This window comes from Spermophilus citellus, assembly GCF_964194105.1.
Source record: "Spermophilus citellus genome assembly, chromosome: 2".
Taxonomy (NCBI): domain Eukaryota; kingdom Metazoa; phylum Chordata; class Mammalia; order Rodentia; family Sciuridae; genus Spermophilus; species Spermophilus citellus.
The window spans coordinates 184,282,025-184,309,977 of NC_138183.1; the positions used below are offsets into that span (position 1 = coordinate 184,282,025).

General features: G+C 35.4%; 1 protein-coding gene across 5 annotated transcripts in view; it reads left to right on the plus strand.

The window, feature by feature from the left end:
* DLG2 (discs large MAGUK scaffold protein 2) overlaps positions 1 to 27,953 on the plus strand; it is a gene marked incomplete at both ends in the record, with an annotated part of 2,048,692 nt that overhangs the window by 1,636,632 nt on the left and 384,107 nt on the right. For all 5 annotated transcript variants that reach the window (XM_081281630.1, XM_081281626.1, XM_081281627.1 and 2 more), the window contains one exon: positions 14,215 to 14,283. In XM_081281630.1, coding sequence (XP_081137756.1) covers positions 14,215 to 14,283 — 69 coding nt within the window. The remainder of the gene's footprint in view (positions 1 to 14,214; positions 14,284 to 27,953) is intronic.

Sequence of the window (27,953 nt, forward strand, 5' to 3'; positions counted from 1 at the left end):
CGTTACAGCGGAGGCACTGACAGTGCTGTTTCCTCGCTGGCCGCCATGTTGTGTGACACTGATATTTTAACTTGATATTTTCCTTATGTTATTGGTCCGATGCCTATAAATGCTAAATATTTTTGAGAAGTTCACAACCACAACATTTTTTTAAGTTACTTTATATTGGAAAATTAATCCCAAAGGAAAGCAAGAACTTATTGAAATAGAAAGGGTTTGTTATCAGTGCCTAATTTCACTTCACTGGACCAAATTTATAAATGGCTTTAAAAGACTTGAAATTCATGATACTTTATCATGTTGAGTTTTTATTTACAGATTTTTTTTCTCCTCTTCTATACTAGAGCTGTGGTAATAATTAGAAGCTCAGCTGAACAAGTGAGCACATGGCTACCATGAATGTAAACATCTTAAAGAAAATACCAGAGAAGGAGATAACTGTTGCCTTGGAAGTGTGTATGGTGACAAATGGAGAGAAATGAATAGTTGACTTTTTACTATTGTTGCCCTTTATTATATGCTGGTGATGATTCTGTGGTGACCAATCTAGGAAAGGTTCAGATGTCAACTACAGATGTGAAACATCTCCCCTTAACTAAACACTGGAGCTTTTCCATGAGACTAATACATAGGCTAATAGATTGTACCAAGCCAAATAGCCCACATTTATTTGGATGTTCCAGCTGTCTGCATGGAAAATCAATAAGGAAAATAAATTGTAGAATAAGGGCAATTTCTCACTGAAATTAAAATCCAGCCAAATTACAGAAAGTAAAAGCTCCATTTTTTTTGCCTTGACACCTACACTGGTTTGCCAGGGAAAAAGGTAATTATTCCATTTGGTCTACAGAAAGGCTTTATGAAGACTGGTCCCTGGAAATACTAGGATAGAAAACTTGGAATTTGTATTAGCCTTCAGACTCACTTCATCTCATGGCTTCTTGGCTGTGTCTAACACTTCTCCAGCTGTGTAAACTCTTGTCGTCATGGAGGGCTCTTGCTAAAGTACAAAGACGCTATGTTTTAACTTGGCTTAAAATTGTTTATGGCCTCCTGGTAACTCCAATTACCAGTTTTTCCTCTGTGCCATCTTTGAGTTGTTTAAGCAATTATTGAATGGACTGTCCTTGGAACTATCTCCTTGCTTCCCTTATTGGCTGACATTACCTCCTGATCACTTGGTTTTCCTCCCTCTTGCTCCTTCCTAGTCTTTTTTCCAAGTTTATCTTTCTCTACTCATCCTATAATGTTAGCTATCATCAAGTCTCTCAGTTTTAACTTGTTTTCTTTACAGTCTTTCTAAGAATGTTCATGGCTTCAAATACACTTGTACAATGTTGGCTCCAAAATGTACCACTTCAGACCAGAACTGAGTTTAAATTCTAATTTCTAAGAGTCTTATGAGATATTTCTACCTTGATGTTACATAGAATCTCCCCCAGAACTCACTATCCACAATATTGAATGATCATATTTCCCCCCAAATGTGTTATTCTCATTCTCCCTTTTTCAGTATAAAATACCACCATTGACCTAGCTACCCTAATCAGAAACAGTTGTTGTCCTAGACTCTTCACTCAGCCATCTCAGATAATTGCTAAATCCATTTGTTTAACATGTCTTACCTCTGGCCATATTTTCATTCCTTAGGCTATTTTGGTTATTCAAGTTCAGATACTTAATGTATATATCACACTGTCTCCCTATAAAAACAATTTCCATTTACTATTTACTGTGCTTCACACTTTTCAAAATTTCTGTTACATATGTTGCTTTATTCTCTTCCCCTACAGAGCAATATGTGAGAAGGCACTTTTATCTATAATATTAAAACATTATGATGACTGTTTAATTTTTTAGGTGGTTCAGTACCTAATTAAGAAGGATGAGGGGGTTGGACTTTAGCTCAGTGGTAGAGTACTTGCCTAACATGCCCTGGGGTTAATACACAGCAACAACAACAACAACAACAAATAGAAGGGTGAGAAATCCCTAACCCAAGACCATTGACTCCCAAATTCACACTTCTTCACCATCATAGGGCTGTTTCTAAGCTACACCTAATAGACAGGGAGGACAACAATTGTCCTTATCCAAACTGAAGAAAAAATCAAAACAAAGGAAATAAAAGGACTTTTTATTTTTTAAACTTATATATGACAGCAGAATGCATTGCAATTCATATTACACATATAGAGCACATTTTTTTCATCTCTGGTTGTATACAAAGTATATTCACACCAATTCATGTCTTCATACATGTACTTTGGATAATGATGTCCATCACATTCCACCATCATTTCTAACCCCCTGCCTCCTCCCTTCCCCTCCTACCCCTCTGCACTATCTAGAGCTCCTCTATTTCTCCTTTGTTCCCCATCCCTACCCCACTATGAATCAGCCTCCTTATGTCAGAGAAAACATTCGGCATTTGGTTAACTTGTCATCATGGAAGGCTCTTGCTAAAGTACAAAGAGGCTATGTTTTCACTTGGCTTCAAACTGTTTATGGCCTCCTGGTAACTCTAATTACCAGTTTTTCCTCTGTGTCATTTTGGCTAACTTCACTTAGCATTATCTAACTTCACTTAGCATTATCTTCTCTAACGCCATCCATTTACCTGCAAATGGCATGATTTTATTCTTTTATTGCTGAGTAATATTCCTTTGTATATGCCACATTTTTTTAATCTATTCACCTACTGAAGGGCATGTAGGTTGGCTCCACAGTTTAGTTATTGTGAAATGTGCTGCTATAAACATAGATGTGGCTGTGTCCCTATAGTATGCTGTTTTTAAGTCTTTTGGGTATACTTTTTTAAGTCCATTGAGTTTATGCACATGGTGGTGGGAAAACCCATGTTTCTTATTTCTGTTTTTTCCACACAAATCTGCTTCGATGTTGTCAAATAATAAAACTAGAATGTAATCCTAAAAAGTGTTTCCTGTGAAATTAAGGGATATACAGTGTAATATCAATTAGATGCCTAAAATCCCAATTCATACACAAAATCTTCCCATTTAATATTCTCTAAATGTTGGACGTTCCGTAGTATTTGTCTATATTTTATGTAAAATTTCTAACTAAAATCCATTTTCCTTTTTGAAGTGAACTAGCTAATATTTGATTTAAACTACTATAAATTCAGTTTTTCACTTTCCTTATAAAGAATAGTTCTTGTGGAAATGGGCTTTTTGATGCATGTTCATACATTACTGGTTTCCTTATTACATTCTAAGATGCAGCTTGTATACCACAAATGCCAAGAATGATGTACAGCCAGCCACAAACAAACAAAATGAGTAAAGGCAGGAAGATGTCTCCTATATGAAAGCACTGCATTTCGCTCCTGATGATTCAGGCTTTGAGACCAGTCCTAACCCATGTGGGTCAGTTTAAGGGCACAACACTGAGATTTCTCATTATTTCAGTAAGCAAAGAGTTTGCCTTGGAGATTCAATCAACATTGCAGTTCACCTTCAGAGTCTCCATATCCCCAATGTGAGGAGCAGAATTTTAGAATGGCCTGTCATGTTCAGGATTTAACTGCCCTACAGAATATGAAGATGTCACCGTGACATAGGATGGAGAAAAATCAGATTTTTTGTTCTGATCTCAACATCACTACATTCTCATTGAGCAACTGAACCTTTCTAGATCTCTGTAAGAAGATTCTAAGGTCTCACAAGATATTCTTTAAGGATAAGGAAAGAACTAATACCTGGGTGATTATCCTGTTAAATATCTATATGACAGAGTTTCTCTTAAACCTCACGACTAGACAAGATACTAATTTGTTAGTCAAAGTTTGGACTTCATAGGAAAAAAGATACTTGGATGCTTTAATCATTTCACCTTAATGTGTAAAACTATAACAGAAAGTAGCATAACAAAATAAATGATTTACTGATATCTAAAAAAGAAGTGAAATTTTCCCCAATAAAACCCTTCCATTCTTAATTTTTTTAGCAGCCATGGGATTGCTAACTGCTGATTGAAGCTGTTATGCATAAAATAAAACCACATTTCTAGCTTCTTTAGCTATGGCATGAAAATTTAGGGTCCTGAATTTGATGCAATATTTTTCTTCTTTTTTAGAATAATACTCCATCTTACATGATTTCTTTATTGCTCATAATTTCAATCCTCAGCAAATCATCATTAGTCAAATATAACACATTGTCTTTTTATCAATCATCAGAAATTTTGCCTATCAGTCAACACATTGTGTTTTTCGTCATTTGTGGGGCGGGGGGTGGGGGTTCAAGATTTTCTGTATCATTGTCAATCTCTGATCAACATCCAAATCCAAGAATTGCTTTTACATTTTTGGCATTCCAATTTGAGTTATAAGAACAGAAAATTGGAACCCATTTATTTTTCCTAAATTTAAACTTTTTACTTTCCTTCGTAAAGCATATTCTTAATTCAGTTTTTTTTTTTTGGGGGGGGGTAGCATCAAAAAGCTAAGTGAAAAAAATCTTTATTTTATAAGTATTTTCTGATCTTTGCAGTTGTACTCTTACATTTAACTTGGCAGTAATGGTTCTAACTATATATTATTTTTGAGTATTTCTAGGTCAACAAGCTCACTCTTGATAGAAACAAGTATTTCAAACACTTGATACTTCATTTGTATGTCACTTAATCAAACTGTATAATAATAAAAACAAGTGCCATAGGGATTAGCAGATTTAAGAATGATCACAACTGATTCTTAATAAGCACATGAGTCACCTGGAAGGAATAGAAATTTATGACATAAGCATTGCAGTTAGTCCTCCTGTCACTGAGGGCTTTATCTGTTAAAAGGATCCCAAGTAAGAGAACTTAGCAGGGAGTGTTGAGGACTAGATATTGACATGGAGGAAAGATTGTAATGATCTGCTGTAATGCATGATCTTTGCCCTTTATTGTAATAAATTGACTTAAGCAAAAAATGTAAAAAAAAAGTCTGATACTTGAAGATGACACACACACACAAAAGGGTGAAATTCTATAATACCAACTACACTTTAAATGTTTTATAAATACTTATTTAATTGAATTGATGATCCAGTGTTAGCTTAGCAATCTTAAATATTAGATCAAAATCAATATTATTAAATCTGACATGCAACTATATCGAGTTTCTAAAAATCCAATGCACAAGTACATAGTAGATATTATCTTTAATCATTTGATGCCAAAAACATATGAGAGGTTAGGTTGACCCTAAACTTAACAAAACAGTTCAGCAGAGTTAGAAATCTATGTTATATTGGGCTCTGTTAACCAGAGTATGGAATCCAGATGGAGGAAAATCAGCAACTCTTGGCACTCTGCCCTCCTCTGAACACGTCTGGAACTCTGAGTTCATGTCTAGATTCTGTGGCCTAAATAGAAATCAAAAGAAATATGTAAGCACATACATGGCAAGATAACTAGAAATTTTGAAACCAATTCATAAATATAGAACTAAATGTGTTAGGACTATTTATTTGTAGGAGTGCAAGACTCAAGGCATATCTTAATCACTCAGTGGCTAATCAGGATCCAGATGTGGATCCTCTAGAGAAGAAAGATATTTTTATTAACTATAGCTGACCTGCTAAGGATCATATTCCTCACATGTTTAACAGGATGTTAACAGGTTCTACTAATAGTGCTGTGATCATCACAGTCCATGACAGAACTATTAATTCATTTCTCTTAGCTCCCCCACATGAACACCAAAGTCTTACTATCTGGGAGTTCTAGAAAAGAACACAAGTACACCTGTACCCTAGAAAGAACAGGCCTCTTAAAATATGCTTCCAGCCAGATCACTAGCAAAGTATTTTCTCCAAAAAGAGAGCTCTTATATATTATTGGTGGCAGTGTAAGTTAGTACAGTCAATAGGAAAATATTTTGGAGGATTCCTTAAAAAAAAAACAGCTACTGGCTACTGCATGATCCAGCAATCCCACTATTGAATATTATCCAATAAGATAATTATTTCAGAGTGTTAAAGACACCTGCACTTCAATGTTTATTGCAGCACTGATCACAATAGCCAGGATATAGAATCAGCCTAACCATCATCCATCAACAGATGAATGGGTAAAGAGGATGTGGTACATATACACAATGAAATACTACGTAGTCAAAAAATATGAAATCCTGTTATTTACAACAACACGAATGGACCTGGAGGACATCAGATTAAGTGAAATAAGCCAGGTACAGAAAGACCAATGCCAAATACTCTTATTCATGGGGAATCTAAAAATATTACTCTCATAGAAGTTGAGATAGAATAGTGGTTTCCAGAGTTGATAGAGGAGAGACGAGGAAGGGTTGGTCCATGAGTTAATGTTAGTTAAAAGGAATAAGTTCTGGTGGTCAGTGACAGAGTCAGACAAACATAGTTACCAGTAATACATTGTGGATCTCAAAATGGCTAAAAGGGGATTTTTTTTTAAATAAACTCACCATAAAGACATGATAAAAAGATTAAGGTGATTGATATGCTAATTGCCCTGATTTTATCATTACTCTACAATCAAAACATCATATTGTACTTTATAAATATTTTGTGTCAATCAATAATTAATTTTAAAATGTTTTTACATGTCTCCTCCATAACTCCTTCTTATCCATTCTTGAATATTTTACCTCCAAATACATTAAATAAAAGTATCCCCTTAATTCCTACAACATTACTCAAGTTTAGGCATTTATTAATTTTCTCCATCATGATGATTAACTATTAGTCTCCCCAACTGTAGATTTTTTCATCTTCCTTCAATTGCTTACACTATTTTTAGGTTTACCTTTCTGAATCATAAATATTATTGTCCTAATATCCCAAGGCCTTCACTTACCAGCCTTGGGAAGCCTACTAAGAAAAAGCCAGCCCCTTGGCAAGATATTAATTGCGCTCATTATCCACCCTCTATCGGCTATCTGGCCTGATAACTTTCTACTCTGCTTTGGCCAAGCCAAGCTGCTCAAGATTCCCAGCACGCACCACATACTTAAACCCTTCTTGGTATTGATCATGTTTTTCTAGTTTCTTACAATGACTCCTTTTACTTCTCCACATTTTAAATCAAATATATGTCCTTTAAACATATATTTATGTTTATTTAAAACTTAGATGGTAACAAAGTATGCCTGGGAATGTACTGAAAATTTTTATCCATTTGATTTCACTATTTCCTTCTTTATCTGGTATTTATTGAAGACCATGAGACTGAACAATCAATCATCCTAAGCAATTCACATAATTTCTGGTATATAAGAAGTGCCTAATTAACATTTGTTGAGCATAACCAGGACATATAAATAATTATACCAAAAAAGTCATGTCAAGTGTCAATGAAACAATAGGAGGAATAAACAGCATCTTGGAGGATGTGATGACGTTCTGCATGTGAAGCAAAGCATTAAAATCAACATACTACAGCAACACAGAAACATCAATGTTTATAGCAGCACAGTTCACAATAGCCAAGTTATGGAACCATCCCAGGTGCCTGTCAATAGACGAATGGATAAAGAAACTATGGTATATATGCACAATGGAGTTTTACTCAGCCATAAAGAATGAAATTATGGCATTTTTCAGTAAATGGATATAACTGGAGAATATCATGCAAAGTGAAAAAAGACAGAGTTAGGGTTAAGGTCGATGTTTTCTCTCATACTTAGAAGCTAGAATGAAATTAGAGGGGGAATCCCATGAATATAGAAGGTAAATAAGTGGAGTAGATGGACGTGGTTGAAGGGGGAGGGAGAGGGATGAAAAAAAGAGGGAACTATGGAATGAAATTGACCACATGATGATATGAACAAATATAAATATACCACAGTTAATTTCATCTTTATGTATATCTATAAAGCACCAATTTTAAAAAATAGAAGAGCAGTACAGTAGAAGGAGGAGAACAGGGGAGGAAGGAGGGATGAAAAGAGGAACTACTGGAGACTAACATGGAACAAATTATATTTCATGCATGTAGGATTATGTCAAAATTAACCCCACTATTATGTATAATAACAATGCACTGATTAAAAAAACATTAAAAAAATAAACAAGAGTATTGGCAAGAGTATTATGGTGTAAAGCATGCACACAGAAATACACAGAATAATAGAAAACATAAGAAAAAATTAAGATCAAATAAATGATAGGTATAAGTTTTCAAGAATAAGTTGAACAGTTAAATAAGACAAGGGTTGCAGATCTTTGGAAATGTGAATGAAGAAAAAGACAATAATGGAAATACATGAGGAGGTATTGTAATAATAAATGGCACTTTACAAGCTACACTGGTAACTTTAATAATATCATTTCATGAATTAAGGACACAAAAATGTGTTGTATTCTCTCTTAAAACAATAATTCAAATTTAATATTGCAAAATATTGTAAATACCACTTATCCTGCCTCTTATTACTTTAGAGAAGGAGAACATTAACAAACCATTTATTATCACCAACTAGGTCTTTAGTTCCACATGTAATAGAAGAACTTTAGTTCAGATACTCAAAAATGTTAAAGCAAGCAATAGGAATGTATCCTTCAGCACCATTCAGATGCTGTTTCCTTAAGCAACAGATAAGGAGTCTTTCCTTTGGAAAATCAGTTATTGGAAAGGAGAATCTTATGCTTTGGCTCAATTTTATTCAGTGACCTCATAATTTAAACAAGCAGTAAAACTGATACTCTCTCTACATCTTTAAAAGTCTTTTTTAAATTGATTTTATTTTTTTTAAATACATGACAGCAGAATGCATTACAATTCTTATCACATATATAGAGGACAATTTTTCATATCTTTGTATATAAAGTATGTTCATGCCAATTCATGTCTTTATACATGTACTTTGTTATTGTTGTTTTTGCATTACAATTCTTATTACACATATGTACCACAAGTTTTCATATCTCTGTTTGTATATAAAGTAGGTTGACACCCAATTCGTATCTTCATACATGTATTTTGGATAATGATGTCCATCACATTCCACCATCCTTGCCAATCCCCTGCCTCGTATCTTTTCCTCCCTCCCCTCTTCCCTATCTAGAATTCATCTATTCTTCCCATGTTCCCCCTCCCTACCCCACTATGAGTCAGCCTCCTTATATCAGAGAAAACATTCGGCATTCATTTTGGGGGGATTGGCTAACTTCACTTAGCATTATCTTCTCCAACTTCATCCATTTACCAGCAAATGCCATTATTTCATTCTCTTTTATTGCTGAGTAAAACTCCATTGTGTATATATACCACATTTTTTTATCCATTCATCCACTGAAGGGCATCTAGGTTGGCTCCACAGTTTAGCTATTGCAAATTGTGCTGCTGTTTGGCTGTGTCCCTGTAATATGCCATTTTTATGTCCTTTGGATATAAACCAAGGAGAGGAGGGATAGCTGGGTCAAATGGTGGTTCCATTCCCAGGTTTCCAAGGAATTTCCATACTGCTTTCCATATTGGCTACACCAATTTGCAGTCTCACTAGCACTGTATGAGCGTACCTTTTCCCCCACATCCTCGTCAACACTTATTGTGGTTTGTCTTCCTAATAGCTGCCATTCTGACTAGAGTGAGATGATATGTTATAGTGGGTTTTGATTTGCATCTAATTGCTAGAGATGATGAAAATTTTTTCATATATTTGTTGATTGATTGTATGTCCTCTTTTGAGAAGTGTCTGTTCAGGTCCTTGGCCCATTTGTTGATTGGGTTATTTGTTTTCTCAGTGCTTAGCTTTTTGAGTTCTTTATACCTTAGAAATTAGTGCTCTGACTGATGTGTGAGGGATAAAGATTTGCTCCCAGGATGTAGGCTCTCTGTTCACCTCAGAGATTGTTTATTTTGCTGAGAAAAAAAAAACTTTTTAATTTTATTCCATCCCATTTATTGATTCCTTGGTTTTAATTCTTGTGCTATAGGAGTTTTATTAAGGAAGTTGGGGCCTAATCCCACATGATGAAGATTAGAGCCTACTTTTTCTTCTATTAGACACAGAGTCTCTAGTTTAATTCCTAATTCCATTTTGAGTTAAGTTTTGTGCATGGTGAGAGATAGGGGTTTAATTTAAAAGTCTTGGTAAGGTTTACTTCCCAGTCAGCTGATTTAGCACATCAACCGAGGAACCTAAATATGGAGTTGGTGCCACTGATTTTCTACCAGGTGACAGAGACTTCCCCAGAAATCAGTGCTATGACATGGTGCTGGGCCTTTGTCCTGCTCATCCTATTCACTCATCTTTCATTGCTCCAATATTCATAAATGTCTAAGACTTATGCTTGAGCTAGTGTATATAGGACAGAGAAATTGTTCTCAAGTGATGATGTTCTTCAAAAGTCACCAACATGGAAGTTTGGCTTACATGGTGAAAAATATTTGTGTTATTTTATACCAAAACAAAACAAAACAAAACAAAAACATAGCTGGGCACAGTGGCACATGCCAATAATCCCAGCAGCTAGGGGGGCTGAGGCAGGAGGATCCTGTGTTCAAAGCCAGCCTCATCAAAAGCGAGGTGCTAAGCAACTCAGTGAGACCCTTTCTCTAAATACAAAATAGGGCTAGGGATGTGACTCAGTGGTCAAGTGCCCCTGAATTCCACCTTTCTGAACTTTCTGAACTAGTACTCCCCCGCAAAAAAAAAAAAAAAAAAAAAAAAAAAAAAAAACTTTCAGTGTAACTTAGAGTTCAGTATTTCCTAACAAAAATGTGTTTTTCTATAGTCTGATCAGAGCCATGATTTCATACTTAAATAAGACAACATGGTTTGTCTCAGAGCACCAAGCACTCTGGAACCAGCCAACCTAAGGTCTACTCGTGCCACCTACTAGCTGAGAGATATGGGACTTAATTTAATTTCTGTCAAAAATGGATGTACTTCCTTTCTACATATCTTCCTGACTCTATATGTCTACGTGTATTTCACTTAGTTCAATATATATATATGAATATATGCAACTTCATGTTCTATGCTTTTCCTAATATTATAATTTAAGCATTTCTGATAAGAGCTCTAAAATTATTATTTTGGTGTTATATAGTATTACTTCCTATGAAGATATAATTTATTTACTTATCCTTTATAGCTGAATATTTAAGTTACTTGTATTATTTTAATAATATAAACAGTATTATAATTATCATATTGTTATCAATTACTTTTTTCATGTTCTACAACTTCTTTTTGAGGTATTTCCCCAAATGCATCAAACATTATACTCTTGATTTATGTCATTATTTTTAAAAGCTTTGTATAATGTTATTGCCCCTAAAAGGTGTATATATATATATATATATATATATATATATATATATATATATATATATACATACCTTTTAGGGGCAATAACATTGCCAGTTATATATCATTACCAGTTTTACCTAGTTTTACAAATATTGGCATCATATGTTTTTAATTCCCTGAAAATTTAATAGGTACAAAATGATATCCAGATTTGCAATGAACATTTCTTTTTTAGTGAGAACATTTTTTCCCTATGTGCTTATTTGCTAATTGTATTTCTTTTGTACAATGAGTCTAGTCCTTTCCTCTACATTTATCTTCCACTAGTTTGTTCAGAAAGTAATGATAGTTCTTGGGTGAAGACTGATGATTCTTACTAACGGAGATTCATGAGTAATTGGAATCCCTGATAATGTCCTCGTTATTAGCTCAGCCTACATAATTAAAGCAAAGAAATATTCAGTATTCTCTATTGACTTATCAACACCTTATGACTAATTATTAGTCTATCCTAAATTATGCCCATTAATGTCCCTTTTAAAGTTTTAGTGACACTTAAATGCAAATAATACCATGAAGTGCTCAGAGAATTTGACTCCTTTTATGTTACACAGGAAAAGTCAGCCAGTTTCTCTTAAATTTGAAGGCAAAAGATAGGCTCTAATTTTGATTTTGTTCCACATTTATAAGCTGTTCATTTCTGACAAGCTGTGTAAATTCAAAGTGTTTTGGCTTTTTAAATATAAAACAGACATACTCATCTCTACCTTATAGAACGACCATGAGAATTAAATTAGATAACTCCTTAAAGTTTGAGAGACAGTAATGAAGAATGGATGGATGAATATTTTTACTTTCTCCTACTTTTCTTGCCATTAATTTTTAAGTAAACTTATTGTGTACATTTAAGATATGCAACATCATATGATAAGCACATGACAGTATAAGGATTACTATCCAGAGGCAAATTAAAACATGAATCATCACACACAGTTACCCTTTTTAGTTGTTTTGTTTTTGAGGCAAAATCAGCTAAAATCTACTTATTTAGCATAAATCCCAAATATAATACAATTTTATTAACTATAGTCCTCATACTATACATTAAGCAAAACTTAATCATTCTATATATCTTCTACTTTGATTCTCATTGATTTTATAATGTTTCATAATAGAAAATGCTTTTAACTTCATATTTATCACCAAAGTTGTATGCTGTGCAAAAATATACAGCTTGTGTATTGACTATATGTCTAACAAAAGAATCTAAATAGATACTCTTTTTATTACTAAATATCTCAAAGTATTCCTTCTCCCAAATTGCTTTAGTTTATCTATGTAAAATATAGCTCTTAGTGTGCGATAGACATTGTTGTGAACACTGTATTCTGAATCCTTATAGCAACCCTACCAGGAAAGCACTATTACTATTTTTATAGGTGGTAAAAATGAGGAACTGACACACAGAGAGGTTTAAGATTAAGCAGGTCACACTGGGAGATGTGGATGAGTCAGGCTCTGAACTCTGCCATTCTGGGCCCATGATGTGAGTCCTGAATGCAATCCTGCTTTTCCACTGGCTATTCAAAGCACATTCATTGAGTATCTGTGGTTCTTGGCTCTGTGAGGAACACAAAAGGTAATCCTTGATTTGAAGTCATTCTTTAGGATTTAGCTCTGGTATGAAAATTCTTCTCCCCTAGCCTAGGTAAATGTCATCCATGTCATGACAAAATGCTACTCAGAGAGAGATATCCCTTCTCACCCAAAATAACCAACATTCTGAATGAAAATCTCTGCAGTCTATAACTTGGCTCTGTGTGGCAATGTCAGTGTTTTCAAGGTGTGTGCTGAGAAATCCTAGAGCTTTGCAAAGTTGTCTAATGCTCTATAAATATTTGACTCAGATTTTTCTTTATACATTCATATCCCACCTATATGTGCAGCTAATATTTCAACTAAAATAATAAATTAACAAACTACAAACTAAAATTAAAAATGCATTCAAATTGTTTTGCTATTGGATTATTATTGTGCCTTTTTCAGATGAAAGATCCACCTCCATCTCATTCTAATTGAAGAATATTCTGAGATTGCAAGGAAAATTCTTACAAATATGAAAAATTATGATGGCATGATAGTTAAGAATAATGACTCCACAATCAGACAGAAAAGAGAGATGGCATTTCAAGCACATTTATTTACCATGTGACTTTGACTTAGCTTCTAAACCTCTTTAGAGTTTAATTTCCTCATTAATTAAATTGAAACTACCTTGTGGAGATATTAGAACTAAAAGGTGTAAACATATTATGCACTTTACGAAGTGACAAAGTGAAAATAATTGCTCAGTAAATATTAGATATTACTATTTTTATTTCAACTGCTTATCTACAAAACCTTTTTTCTCTAGTTACATGCAACCAAAACAAAATTAAGAATTACATTAAATTTTAAGATTAATATGCAACTGAAATTCTTATTTTTCTAGCTTATTAAATTCATCAGTTTGTTATTAATTAATTTTACAAATGTTGCTAATAAATAAATATATACCAATGAAATACTACTCGTGTTTTATAGATTGGGCTTTGAATAAAATTTTATTAGTGAAAATATTTATTAGCTCAAAAAATATGTTGAATAATAATTAAACTTATGTTTTGTGCTCTGTTTTATTCCAAGGGTAAAAATTACCTTTTCTAAGTATGTTTGTTTCTTTTTATGTCTACTTACAATTTAAAGGTTACTTTAGAATAATGCATGTTGAACTCAAATTATGAGGATATATTGACCCCTTTATCTGATAAACTGCTATATTTTTGTGAGTTATTCTACTTATCACCAAAGATTTCATCTTTACTCTCTATATTTAAAATTGGCTCTTTTCTTGACAATAAGACTGTTAAAATTTGCAGACATTTTAAATGAATGAGCCATGTTCTTTGTTTTCTCTTTTCTTGCAGTCATTCCCAACACAGCACTGCGACCCGTCAGCCTTCAGTGACTCTCCAACGGGCCATCTCCCTAGAAGGGTAAGATAATAATTCAGAGTATTCTCTTAAAATGTGCAACCTTTGAACCTAAAGAAAGTGTCCCTTCCTCTTTCTCTCATCTCTCTCCTCTCCCATGTCATCAGCATTTATGTAGCTCATGTCAATGTGCCAAGAACTGTTAGGTACTAGATTTAACAAATCAAATAAAATCTTATCTTAGCCTTCAGGAGGCTCATTGTCTAGTGTGAATAACAGAAATACAAACTCATACTTTCAATACAGTATAAGCATTAAATAGTACAGGATATATGTATAAGAGATTAATGAAGGATCCCGGAGGGGTACCTGACAGAGAAGAGGCATCAAAAGCAGCTAGGAGAGCAAGTCAGTGTGGTTTCAGAGAAAATATAACTTCTAAGGTTTTTTTGAGCTACACACCCAACCCTATATGTAACTAGAGCTGAGAACTGATGCATTCATGGATATTTGCCCAACAACCCAAGTTTGTGGACATTTCTGCAAGGGAAGAGAAAAGAAAGTAGAATTTATTGAGTGCTTATTACATGCCTTGCGCTTTCTCGCTCTCGCTCGCGCTCTCTCTCTCTCTCTCTCTCTCTGTATGTGTGTGTGTGTGTGTGTGTGTGTATATATATATATATATATATATATATATATATATATATTGATCAATACATCCATCTTCTATCAATACATCTTATCTGGTTTCATTCCAAAATCATTCTCTGAGATATATATCTTTTTTATTTCCTAAATCATGATTCTCAGAGAGATTAAATTATTTTTATACTACTTATACTACTTACATAAAAAATAGTACAAAATCAAGTCTGATTCTACTATATGGTTCTGTCCTCTGTAATTATATGAAGACTTTTTTTTTTTTTGGCAGTGCTGGGTCTTGTACACTCTAGGCAAGCACTCTACCACTGATACCATTGAGCCACATCCCCAGCTCATGAAAAGTCTTCTTAAACCCTAATCAGACACAGTTACAAATAGTAAAGAATTTCCTAGCATAAAAAATGATGAAGAGCTATAATTTACTCTTCTAATAAATCATTACATAGAATCAATAAGCTATTGTTTTGGAGATTCACATGCATTCTTTGTTGTTGGAATGTTCCTTGTAATAGAGGGGAGGGTGTAGAGACAAATCTCACCAGTTATCTCTTCTTTACCTGTCTTGTTCCTTATGAACAGCCTTCTTGGCCAGGCTTAGGGTGGCTACCATTCCACATTTTGATCATTAACTTAACGACTTCTTCTAGAAATGTTAAGTAATGACATTTCCTTCTAAAGCCATTTTCAAATCTTTTCTTTCTTTTTTCTTATTAATAAAGGCTTATTAAGAGTTTGCTAATGAGCATTTTTTTTATTTTCCACTCTTTTTCTCTTGAGATAAATGAACTCTGCTACAGACATAATTACTAATTTTAACTCTTCATAAGATGAACTAGCCAAAGGGGAGAATATCACAGAACTTACCAACTTTTTATAAAAGTAGCAGGTACATATTAGAATCTCAATAAGTACTAGTTGAATACATACTTAGTTAAGAGTTCTAAAAAAACAAGCAAAAATATTTAGCACTTAAATTAGTTTGAAGACTCAGTTTTAACACTTGTTCTAAAACGCTTATGTATGCATTTAGTTATGTAAAGCATTTCTGAATATAAAATAAAACATTTGGGTTTTAAATAATTTCCCATTGCTGGAATATTTAGAAGAAAAAAAATTTCAGTGATCCTCAATAAAACACAGAACACTAAAGTTCATGCTGCATGTGCCCAACTGGCTATCAGATCAAGAGCTAATGGGGCATATAATTATTGTTACTGAACACAGAGGGAAAGTTATTTTTCATTTTACATAGACTAATGAGTCTTTAGCAGATTTCCCATTAAGTTGTTAAATTGCTTAGTGGAAATCTGTTATTTCAAAACTCTTCTTCCTAATGTTTTCATGACAGCAACTACGTAGGATATTTAAAAATAAATATAGTTTAAAATGTCATACCTTTATATAACTTGCACCCAAGTTTCTGTTTACTTAATATAAAATAAGTGGAGATATTTCTGATTTCCAGTTAAGCTGATCTCTGGAGATAACAAAACTGTCTTAACTGAGCCCTCTATCACCACTGTTTTTAAATTGATATCTGAATCATCTGTACCTATGCCAGACAAAACAAGGCAGAATAATATCCCCAATGACAGTGTGAGCTCTGTGCTCTGGGTTCAACTTGACAGACACAACCCACACTTAAATCTCCTCTTCCTCCTGAGATGCTATTAAAAGGCAGCTAATAGAATTTTAAAAGGGAGAATCCAATAGTGATAAAAGGAATGAAAGTCTGTATCAAAGGCCAAAATGTCACATTTCTGGACAAGAAAAAGCCAATGATATGTACTGGTGGATGAAGCAGATCAAAGTAGTCCTGATTTTAGATTACCCTTGAAAACAGGGGCCACCATCTACATGCTGGACAGTAATCTCCTCTCACCTATTAGGGATACATCTCAAGACCCCCATTATATGTGAAACTGTAAATAGTACCAAATGCTGTAATTATTGATTTATCTATCTTAGCTAAGCAGTTATCGCTGTGGCCATAATTTTGAGATGCAACAGCAAAATAGGCATGAATTCTTTTTTCCTTCACATTTTCATAGACAGAAAATTCATTTTTACTTAGATCTTAGTAACCTCAATATACAATTTCTTTTCTGCCACCTTTTCAATTAAAAGAAACACACCGGGGCTTAACTCTTTGGCATATCTGAATTGCCGGTGGAATCACTCTTGTGCTTTGAAGTCATTATTAAGTAAAACAAGGGCTACTTGAACACAAGCACTGTGGTACCAGTCAAACCATCCGGTAACTGAGACAGTTACCAAGTGAGCTGTCTACAAGCCACGCAGTTCGCATGTATAGTGTGGTTACACTGCAGGAAGTGATGATTCATGTCCTGGGCAAAGAGAGCAAAGATTTCATCATGTTACTCAGAATGGAGCATAATGTAAAACATGAATTGCTTATTTCTGGAGTTTTCCATTGAATATTTTCAGACCATGGTTGACTGTGGATAACTGGAGCTGAAGAAAGCAAAACGTGGATAAGGGGAAGCTACTGCATTCCATGTGAATGGCTTCTCCTAGAGTTGTTTTTCTGGAATTTCACCCACAAAACACTCCACCACAAGGTACTAGCACTGTGTGAAGGGTCCTGCAGCTTAGAAGAGAGAAGATCTGCCTAGTAGAACCCAGGAAACTCAGAGACTTCAGGGCAGTGACAAGAAATAGGATGGAAAGCAAACTCTGAGAATAGGAACTAAGATGCCCCCACTCAGCACACAGCCTAGAGTGCAGAAGAGCTTCCAGGCAAGATTCTTGTCTGAAGAAATAGGATCACTCTCCTGGCAAACCTAAATGAGCTACTTTGAGTGTCAGCCCCCACAGCAGAGCCCATTAGGGTATACCAGTTAGCTGGCAGTTTCAGATTTGCTCCTCTAACCTGAAGCTTTTCATTTTAAAAGGCTTGGACTTTATCCACATCCCCTGTCAGCTGTTCTACTACTTAATTTTCAAATATGAATAGACAGCTGCAAGTTACCAAACATTTCAACAAAACCTGCAAAATAGCACACACAAAATTAAAACACGCATGCAAAGAGAAAGGCTATCCTAAGGAAACAGAGGTGATTTTGGAAACAAAATAGAATTTAAAGAAATACTCAATATAAGCATTCCTTTAACAATATGAGTGACCACTAGAATTAAGGCTGAAATGGTGAGATAGATTGCCTCTGGGAAGTCATGTAGGATTCTCAAGGGAGGTGACAAAAATTGAATTTTGAGGAATGTGTTTGGAGAAAGATAGAGGTTCAAAAAGAAAGGAACAGAAAATCATGTGCAAAAACCTGTAGTTCTTTGCTAATACTGCTAGGATTAAGAAGCACCTTTAGCTACTCAAAAAGCTTTGTTTCATCCAGAAAAATACACTTTATTTTGTTATCCTCCTCATATTCTAAAATTTAAAGGTAATTTTAGAGGCATTCTTAGAGAAAAAATTTTCTAGTAAGAAATGTTTTCATGTCAGTGAAACAGCTGCTCTGGGATGTGTTGACCACCTTTATAAAAAGCATTTAAGAAGAAACTAGATGGCCACATTCAGAGATGCCGTGGAAGGAATTCTCTGTGGGATAAATGGTTAGTGTAATAATTGGCCCCACCCAAAAATAATCTTAAATCCAGAAGTCTGTGAGTATCCAAAAGAGAACAAAAAAGTAGTCTTGCCTATAAACAGATACATCTAAGGGAACTCATCCTTTCAGATTAACTGCTCTGTATTTTGATATCATTATTATATTTTTGCAAAAGGACAGTCAATTGCACTGGGACACCTACAGGCCACTGTTAGCCACAAGAGAAATCCTCCTCATATTCTAAGCTCATTCAAGGCTCTTGATACCATGGGGGCCTGGGAGACTCTGATGTACCCATGTGGGGGCCTGGGCAGGCATCCTTTCCAAGGAATACTCTGGGAACACCACCTTGAATGGAATTATTCTCTATTATTCTCTCTCATTTTCTACCAAACTCCTTTTGCCTCAGTGGAAGAGGTTGATTTACGGTTAAATATGCTTCAAATTTCTCAGGATGATGCTGACTTACAAGACTCAGTCTACTATGTGCCCAGACATTTAGTTTCAAAATATATGGTTACTACAGAAAGTGACCTAAAATACAGATCATCACTGAGTCAGGACCTACACCCCAGAGTTGCTTCTTCCTACTATGTGGATTTTAACTGATCTCAGTTACCACAAAAAGCAATGAGGTTGAAGGAAATGAACCATGTCTCAAATGTCTTCCAACTCTTAACATTTTGAGACAAAAGGTTGTTTTATGCACATGTAGGAATATTCCTAGATATGGATCCTGAACTTCTGAGGAACCACTGGACTCTGAGTGGCTAACCCTCTGGAACAGTTGGCTTGAATCATCTCTACCCACACACTTGGAGGACAGTGGGCATCAATGCTCAACTTCCTCCAATGCACCTCTACACCCTGACCCCAAAAGCACACTAAGAAAAGTCTGAAGGAGCCTAATATGATGATTAATGCAGAGGAATTCTTTCAAATTTCAAAGAGAAGTTTTAACTCAGGTTATTAGTTGCTGAGGTCACTGGTTAAAAATTGGAGCCATTGTTTACCACAGACATTTAACTAACCACCCAAACAGGAAAGTTAATTATGGAGGATTATGTGTGTATTAACACTATATGTACTTCTCACCCTCTGTTTTGCTCTCACTCTCCTGCTGCTTAAAGAATTTGTTTATGGAGAATGTAAGAAAAAGAGAAGAACAGCTGGTTGTTTTTTAGAAGTGCTCAAAAGAAATGAAACTTCTTCCCCATTAAAAACTACTTACGTTTGGGATTTGCAGTCCAATTAAGACAGACCTGTCTCTTAAGTGAGAAAGCTCTGGGCGAGAGTACCAGCTGTACTGTTGCTGAAGGTCACCTGCTAAAGGATCCTCCATGATGGGAGAACTCAAGAGCATCCAGACCCTCTCCCATTCCTGGGGGAAGCAGCCTCTAGAATTTAAGCCTCAGTAGATCCATTTGGTAGGGGGTAGAAATAACCTCAGACCAGGTTTCCCCAGTTTGCCGACACGTTTCCTCTTCATCTCTCTTATCCTGAAGTTTCTGCCTCTGTTCTCAAATTAGCTGTCAGTTCATTTTCCTTAGCTCCATTTCTGTTGCCTACTGATGCTTTTTTTTTTCATTTCCTGAATCTATAAAGCATCCTTTCCTCGGCCTTGTAATCTTTCTTCTTTACACATGCAGAGCTGAAAACATAAAAGGTGTCATCATTGCAAACTTTAAGAAGTACCAAAAATTTATCAGTGTTGAAAAATGCTGAGTCTGCAGAGAGCTAGGAAATATTTAAGGGCTATTAATACATGGATCCTAATTTTCTCACAGGGCCTGGACTTCTATCGCCATCTACTGTTAAAGCAACCACTCTGCAAATTTTTTTTTTTTTAATTTTTTGTGTGTTTTGTAATAACAGAGCACATAACTTTTATTACAAGCTGACCAATTTGGAGGCCTAAATAAGGCATTGAAATGCAAAGTGGATCTCAAAATGATTTCTGAGGTTTTGAAATTTGTTTTCATTAAAGCCATTGTCAAAAATCCAGTTTCATAAAAGAATGTTAATAAAAGTGGAATGAACTCCTAAAGAGATGTCATTCACCTTGAAATGTACTGAATTAGAAAAAGTGGATGATTTATAACTCCACACTGCTGGCTTATGTTTTATCCAAAAGGACTTGGAAGAAACATGAGGTAACAGATCAGGGATCTAGTTCCTGAGAGCTGCTGGGCTGTCTGTTCAGTGGCCCCCACACACTAAGGGCTGCTCAATGCTAAAGAGTTGGAATTTATTCTTGGAGGGATGCCAAAGAATTCACTGGGGAATTTTATTTAGGATTCTTTTGTGTGTGTGTGTGTGTAAATAGTCCTTATTTTCTGTGCATAGTTCAACACCAATATGAGTACTTGTTAATCACCATGCATATTTCCCTTGGCAAACCATTTTATTTTTTGATAAATTAGTTTAATAAAGCCCTCAAAATAAATTGTGAAAAAACTTCCTCCTCATCGTTACATAATTAAACATACCCCAAACATTGTGCTTCAAAATATTCAACTAGGAAATCCTCCCTCCCCCTTAATCATACTCATAGTTATTAATCTAATAGTATTATAGTCACCCATGATGTTGATTGAGACAACACTGATGAACTGGTTAATGTGCTTAATGAACCAAGGAGGAAAACAAAAGGCACCCCATTGCAAGTTTATTAGGCTAGCAAAAATGAATACAGGAACCATTATTTCATGACAGGGTTTAGCTGCCCAAACTGTCAGAAAGACTTCCACAGTCACAAACCTCCTAATTACAGTCCCAGCACCAAGCTTCTCTTTCTATTTGCACCACATCCCTCTTTGAGTTTTGTTCTTTTTATAATCTCTCTCTAGTATTAAGGCTGCCCTTGCTGATTTGCTTCTGTTTATGATGCTACCAATCAATAATTCAATTGGGAACAGAATGATGAGCAAAGCAGACACTGACTCTGCTCTGTCTGGTGGGGAGAAGGAGACATTAGTCGAATAATAACACAAACAAATGTAATCCAGGACTGTGCCAAGCTCTGTGAGCAAGGGGCCTCTGATACCCTAAGTGCCTATGAGAGAGGAACTGACCTTGTCATGGAGGTCATGGGCTCTCATGAGAATGACAAGTTAGGTGGTAACTAGACAAAGAGAAAAGGCTATTGTTAATTCCCACATAAGCAATGATTACAAATCTGTCTGAGCATGTTACTGAGCTGAGCACAGACTAGAACAACATGAATTCAGTAGCACTTTCCATTTAGAAATATATAATAAGGAGGCTGACTCATGGTTGACTCCCTGTCTCCTCTGGAAACACCATCTGATGGAGACTTCCATTTGTTTATCAGAACTACACAGCCTCTGCATACACGTGATTATCTAAGTCCCATCTCTGATGAGCTCTGCCGTTCTTGTGGTTGTGTTTGATATATTAGGTGCTTGTTTACCTGCCTGGGTGCAGGAACTTGGAGATCCTTCCAAGCAGCCCTTGCTGCTTCCTACCCTTCTCCTTTACCAACTCCTTTCCTTGCCCTCACTTATTTTCCTAACTTATCTCCATATTTTCATTCTTTACTCTCCATTTATTTTAAAAGTTTTCTCTTTATCTCCTCATTTTCCATTCATTCTCCATGTACTAGAATTATAATTTACAAATGTGTCTCAGGGAGATTACTCTATAAGGTGGCTGGGTAAGAATCATTTATCCTATTTTCAGATGTAGGGTAGGGTAAGTGGACTTCTCACAACCACATGTTCAAGGAGAGCAGCCTTAGCAGCAGCATAGATGCCTATCTCCTACCACATACTCATGCCACTAGAACAGCCTGCCCTGACAGAAATGTCACAGATATCCCATCCTGTCTTTTATTCTGAATAATAAAACTCCTTCCCCATCCTGTTTTTAGCATTCACAAAAAATGAGTCTAGACAAAAGTCCTGGTCAGAGTGGCTTTCTTGTTGCTCATTCATCACATGACTAGATAAGCATCAGTCCAGTCTGATGCAGATGTACTGGATATTACCCTTGACCTTGGATTTAACCCCTCATATAGAATTGTTTTTATTATGACTTTTACCTTGCCTGACTATGACCTGGGAGGTGGCTTGGCTGGGGAGAGTAGGGAATGAAAAGGATTGTTTTGAGCATCATTTATCAGCCTTCATTAGATTACTCATCATGAGACATCCATCTTTTTACATCCAAACTAAATCTACTGTTTTTCTCTGCATATATTGCAAATCCCTCAGAGACTTTCAAATTCTATTAGGATTTCTGTTTACTTCCTTCTCTCATCCAATTATAGGAGACTTAAAAGAAAGCACATCCATATTTTATGCCACAGGCCAGATGCCATTCTACTACCAGAAAAAAATAAGTCAGTGATCTTTATTTAATCTTTGTGCTGATTTTCAGTCTGGCAAATGTTTAGTCCACTTTTAAGATGTCAGTTAACACCTCCATTGACCAAAGGATAATGTTTGGTAAAGGACCCTCCTTATTTCATGAACAATCAGAGTGCTCAAGAAGTACTGGGCAGGTGACAAACATCATTCATCCATCCATTTGATTAGTCACTGATTGGATTGATTAACCTTTTATTCATTCATTCAACTAAGCACTTACAGGATGTCTAGTATATGCCAAACATTCTATGTGGAAAAGGGTCCAATTTCTGCCCTTAAAGAGCTCCCAGTCTGCTGGGGGTGAAAGAATGTGGAATATTGCAGCAAGTCACTGAGATTTATCTATGTAATTTCAGAACAAAAGAATAAGCAGCTATCTTGGGGAAACTAGAAGCATTGATCCTATGCAGGTCCAGGGATTTTTATCAAGTGACTACCACCTGAAGGGTAAAACAGCAGTCTCTTCAAATTAGGGAAGTTCTATGCTCACATGAGCCGGTGTCAAGAGTTGGAGATTTTTCCATCTAGGCACAAGTCTGTAAAAGCCACATCGAAGTGTAGAACTGAGCCATACTCTTCACTGCCTACTCAGTTTTGCAAAGGAGAATTCTTCCATGGTCAAGAAATAATTATGAGCATTGATAAGAAATTGAATATTAATAAAATGTGTGAGCATCCCCTCTTTACACTGCCTTATCTATATCTCTGAGGTCATTGCTTGTCCTCAGTCATGTGTCCTTTGTACAGAAACCTGGTATAATTTAAAGAACAAGGTCTTTCGTCCATCTGTATCTTTATTTAGTTCCTGGCTTCAGCACTTAAAATCTGTATTACTTTGAGCTGCTACCAAATCTCTCTGAGTCTGCTTTATTAATCTATAGACTAGGGATTTGTGTTCACTTCATAGAATCATTTCAAGAGTTTATATTTTTTAAAAAATGTAAATGCTCTAGCATAGTACTTTAACAAATGGTAGGTATTCAGTAAGCGTAGGTTCCTTATCCATCTCTCTCCCTCTAACTGCCCCTTTCCATTGTGCATGAACCTCTTCCCTCAAGCCTTTTCATACCAGGAACCAATTGACAAAACCTCGGTTTAGTATCCCTTTAACAAACACTGGCTGTGTATCTCTCACACAGCCTCAGGCAGACAGTAATGTGGAAGACAGAACATAGCATGGGATGGAGTATGCCTCGATTGTAAAGAGACAGCAAGGGTTTCAAGTACCCATCTACACTCAAAAATATAAATTTCCTAATGGCAGAGCTTCAGGAATAATAGCAGATAAGAAAACGATACTTTTGGGCAAAGTGTCACCTCATGCTACTTCCTTATTTTACACCTAACAAAGTAAGTCCAGAGCCACTGAACATGGTCACTAGCTCAGAAGCATGCCCATATGTCTGTTCCTTTCATCCCCAGGGTATTCAGTGAGACACATAGCATTAAAATGGTTCATAGGAAAGTGCTGCATACCCATCACTAGGATTCCTTATAATTGCCTGTATAGCAGATCAAATCTCTGCTGCAGGATTTAATATTTCTCTCTCTTCTAGATGCAGCACTCCTGAAGGGTAGCTTTTGGCTGTACCCTGCCATCTAATTATTGAGCAATCTCCAAATCAGACTATAGATGGTTTGTAAAAATTTCTTGTACTGTGACCAGAAGAATAGGGGATTCATGTTTCCTGACAACAGATTTTCTCTATACCCAGATATTAGAAGAAATAAGACAACTCTCATCTCTCACTTTTTCTCTCTCTGTGTAGTTCTATAGAATAGTCAAGGCTTTTGTAACAAGTAGTAAGTATGAATGCTCTTGTCACTAGTTTTCACTGGTCAGTCTTGGTCAAATCTTAATCTTTCCAAACATCTGTTTTCTTATCTTTGAATAAAATGATATTTAACTTACAGATATATAATAAAAATTAAATATCCTTAGCTTTTAATAAACATTAATGATTATAATTAAAATTAAATTTCATTTAACAAAAAATTAAGTTTGTATCATGTTTGGGTCTGAAAAACAATAAGGATAACAATAGTGGAACTAGTCTCACTAATTTTGTTGTTCCTTCATGACATATTTTATTTGTGTTGAATGTACTACAGTTTACAAAGTTATAGGGTGTCCAATCAGTATAGGTAGGTAGGTAGGTAGGTAGATCTCTCCCAATATATATGTTCTAGAAGATAATTCAGGCACAAGAAAATAACTGAAAGTTATACAAACTGCTTTTTACCTTGGCATAGAAGGCATTCACAGTTATCAAAAATCAAGTCTTGTATTTGATAGTGTATTTGATTTTTGCAGAAGGAAATATTATCAATACCTGGTATTGTGTGCACATCACTGTGAAAGGCTGATTTATAAGATCATTCTACTTTTAATTTATTTGGGGCCATCCCCAATTTGGGAACAGAGGTTAACATGAGAATTAGGATTGACAAATAGCTAATGTATTATCATGTTCAACTGTCCAGTGTCCAAATGAGAAACTTTCTGAGGTAGTTCTCTAACCCTTCGAGGGTATATGGCCATAGCGCTAAAGAGTAAGGATTATAGTTAAAGCGACATACCTAGACACCAAGACACCCAGAGAAAGCTGACTTTCCTTTGCAGCACCACTGTGGGCCTTGCAGAGTTGGTCTCCTGCAAATGGTATTCTTGATACTGATGTACTAAAAAGAAGCAGACTGATTTACTTAGAGCTTTTGCTTGGCTGTTGTTTTGGTAGGGCTTATTTTGCCTTAAGAGAGGATGATGGAGAAAATGGAGTAATTTTAGGGGCTATCTGTGGAAAGAGATATAAAATATTAGAAAGTACCATGCCCAGTGTAATACTGACCCTGTGACATACCCATGAAGCCATTACTTATCTGACAGCAAGAATTCCCTCTATGAAACGTTAGCATCAAATAGAGTTTGGAAGAGTACTAAATTATCTTTATTTAGATTAAAACTCATGCTCAGAAAATGAGCATTTAGAGTCTTTTGCGTGTCCCATCTCCTCTTCTGCTAGACCAAATTTCCTCATTATTTGACTTCCCTTCTTTTGTTTTTGCTTTCCATTGTTGCAACCTTCCTTTTATCAAAACTAGCTCTTAAGATCAACCTATTTTCATGACTTTTTCATAGGACTGCTTAAAGCTCAGGAAATAAAGCCAAGAGTTAATAAATGGGATGGCATCAAATTAAAAAGCTTCTGTACAGCAAAGGAAGGAATTAGGAATGTGAAATGAGAACCTACAGAAAGGGAAAAAATATCAGCTACTCTTCTTTTTTTTTTTTTTTTTTAAATTTTTAGATATTTATTTATTTTTAGTTTTCGGCCGATACAACATCTTTGTTGGTATGTGGTGCTGAGGATCGAACCCGGGCCGCACGCATGCCAGGCGAGCGCGCTACCGCTTGAGCCACATCCCCAGCCCTCAGCTACTCTTCTGACAGAGGATTACTATCTAGAATATATAAAAATCTCAAAAAACTTTACATCAAAAAATCAAATAACCCAGTTAATAAATGGGTAAATGAACTAAATAGATACTCCCCAAAAGAAGAAATACAAAGGGCCAATAAATACATGAAAAAAAATGTTCAGTGTCATTAGCAATTAGGTAAATGCAAATCAAAACTACACTGAGATTTTATCTCACACTAGTCAGAACAGCATTCATAAAAAGAATACAAATAATAATAAATGCTGGAAAGGATGTGTGGAAAATGGAACACTTTTCCACTTTGTGAGATTGTATGTTGGCACAGCAATAGAAATCCATATAAAGTTTCCTCAAAAGACTAGGCAAGGAACTACCACATAACCCAGCTATACCACTCTTTTGTATTTATCCTGAAGGATGAAAGTCATCATACTATAGTGATACATGCATACCCATGTTTGTAGCAACACAGTTGACAACAGCAAAACTATGAAAATAGCTTAAGTGTCTATCAACAGATGAATGAATGGATAAGAAAATGTAGTGTATATACACAATGGAGTTTTATTCATCTATAAAGAAAAAATGAAATTACATCATTGCAGGAAAATGGGTGGAACTAGAGAGCATTATGTTAAGTGAAATAAGTCAAACTCAGAAAGTCATATGTTTTTTCTCATATGCAAAAGCTAGAGCAGAAAAAAAGGAAAGAAAGATGGGATAGATCTCATGAAAATCAAAGAGAGATCAGTAGAAGAAAAGGGCCATGAGGTGGGGAGTGGTATGGAAAGAGGGAAGTGCTAGGGAGTGATACTGGCCAAATTGTTATATTGTGTACATGTAACAACCAATCCCATCATTGCATACAATTATAATGCACCAACTAAAAAAAAGTGAAAAGAAAAAAAAAGAAACCAACCTATTTGCACCGAGAAGTAGATGTCTTTTAGATTTTCATTCCAGAATCATTCATTGATCATGTTCTTCATACCAAATATTTTGCCACTTATTAAGAACCCAAGAGCTGAAGAAAGCACTTTTTAAAATAGACTTAACTTTTCAGAGCAGCTTTGAGTTCCCAGAAAAATTGAGCAGAAAGTAGAGTTTCCATATATGTCCCTTTCCCACTTGTGCACGGAGTCCACCATGACTGACATCTCTTCACCTACATTCAACACATCATTATAACCCAGAGTCCATAGATTATATCAGTTTTTCAATAGTTTTGCACTTTGCACAGTGCCATTATTTGGAATCATATAGCATGTAGCCTTTTCAGATTGACTTTTTTTTTCCTTAGCAATATTTGCATTTGAATTACCTCTGTATCTATTCATGGTTTGATATCTCATTTCTTTTTGGTACTGAATCGTGTTTCATTCTCCAGATTATACCAGTCTATCCCTTCTTCTGCTGCAGAACATTTTAGTGGCTACCAAAATCTTTCAGTTAAATAAAGCCACTGTAGGCATCCATGAACAGATTTTTGTGTGAGTGTAAGTTTTCAGTGTCCTTGGGTAAATACCAAGTGGCACAATTTCTGAATCATGTGGGAAGAGTTTGTTCAGTTTGGTAAGAAACCACCAAACTGTCATCCAGAATAGCTGTACCATTTTGCATTTTAACCAGCAAAAAATGAGAACACCCGATT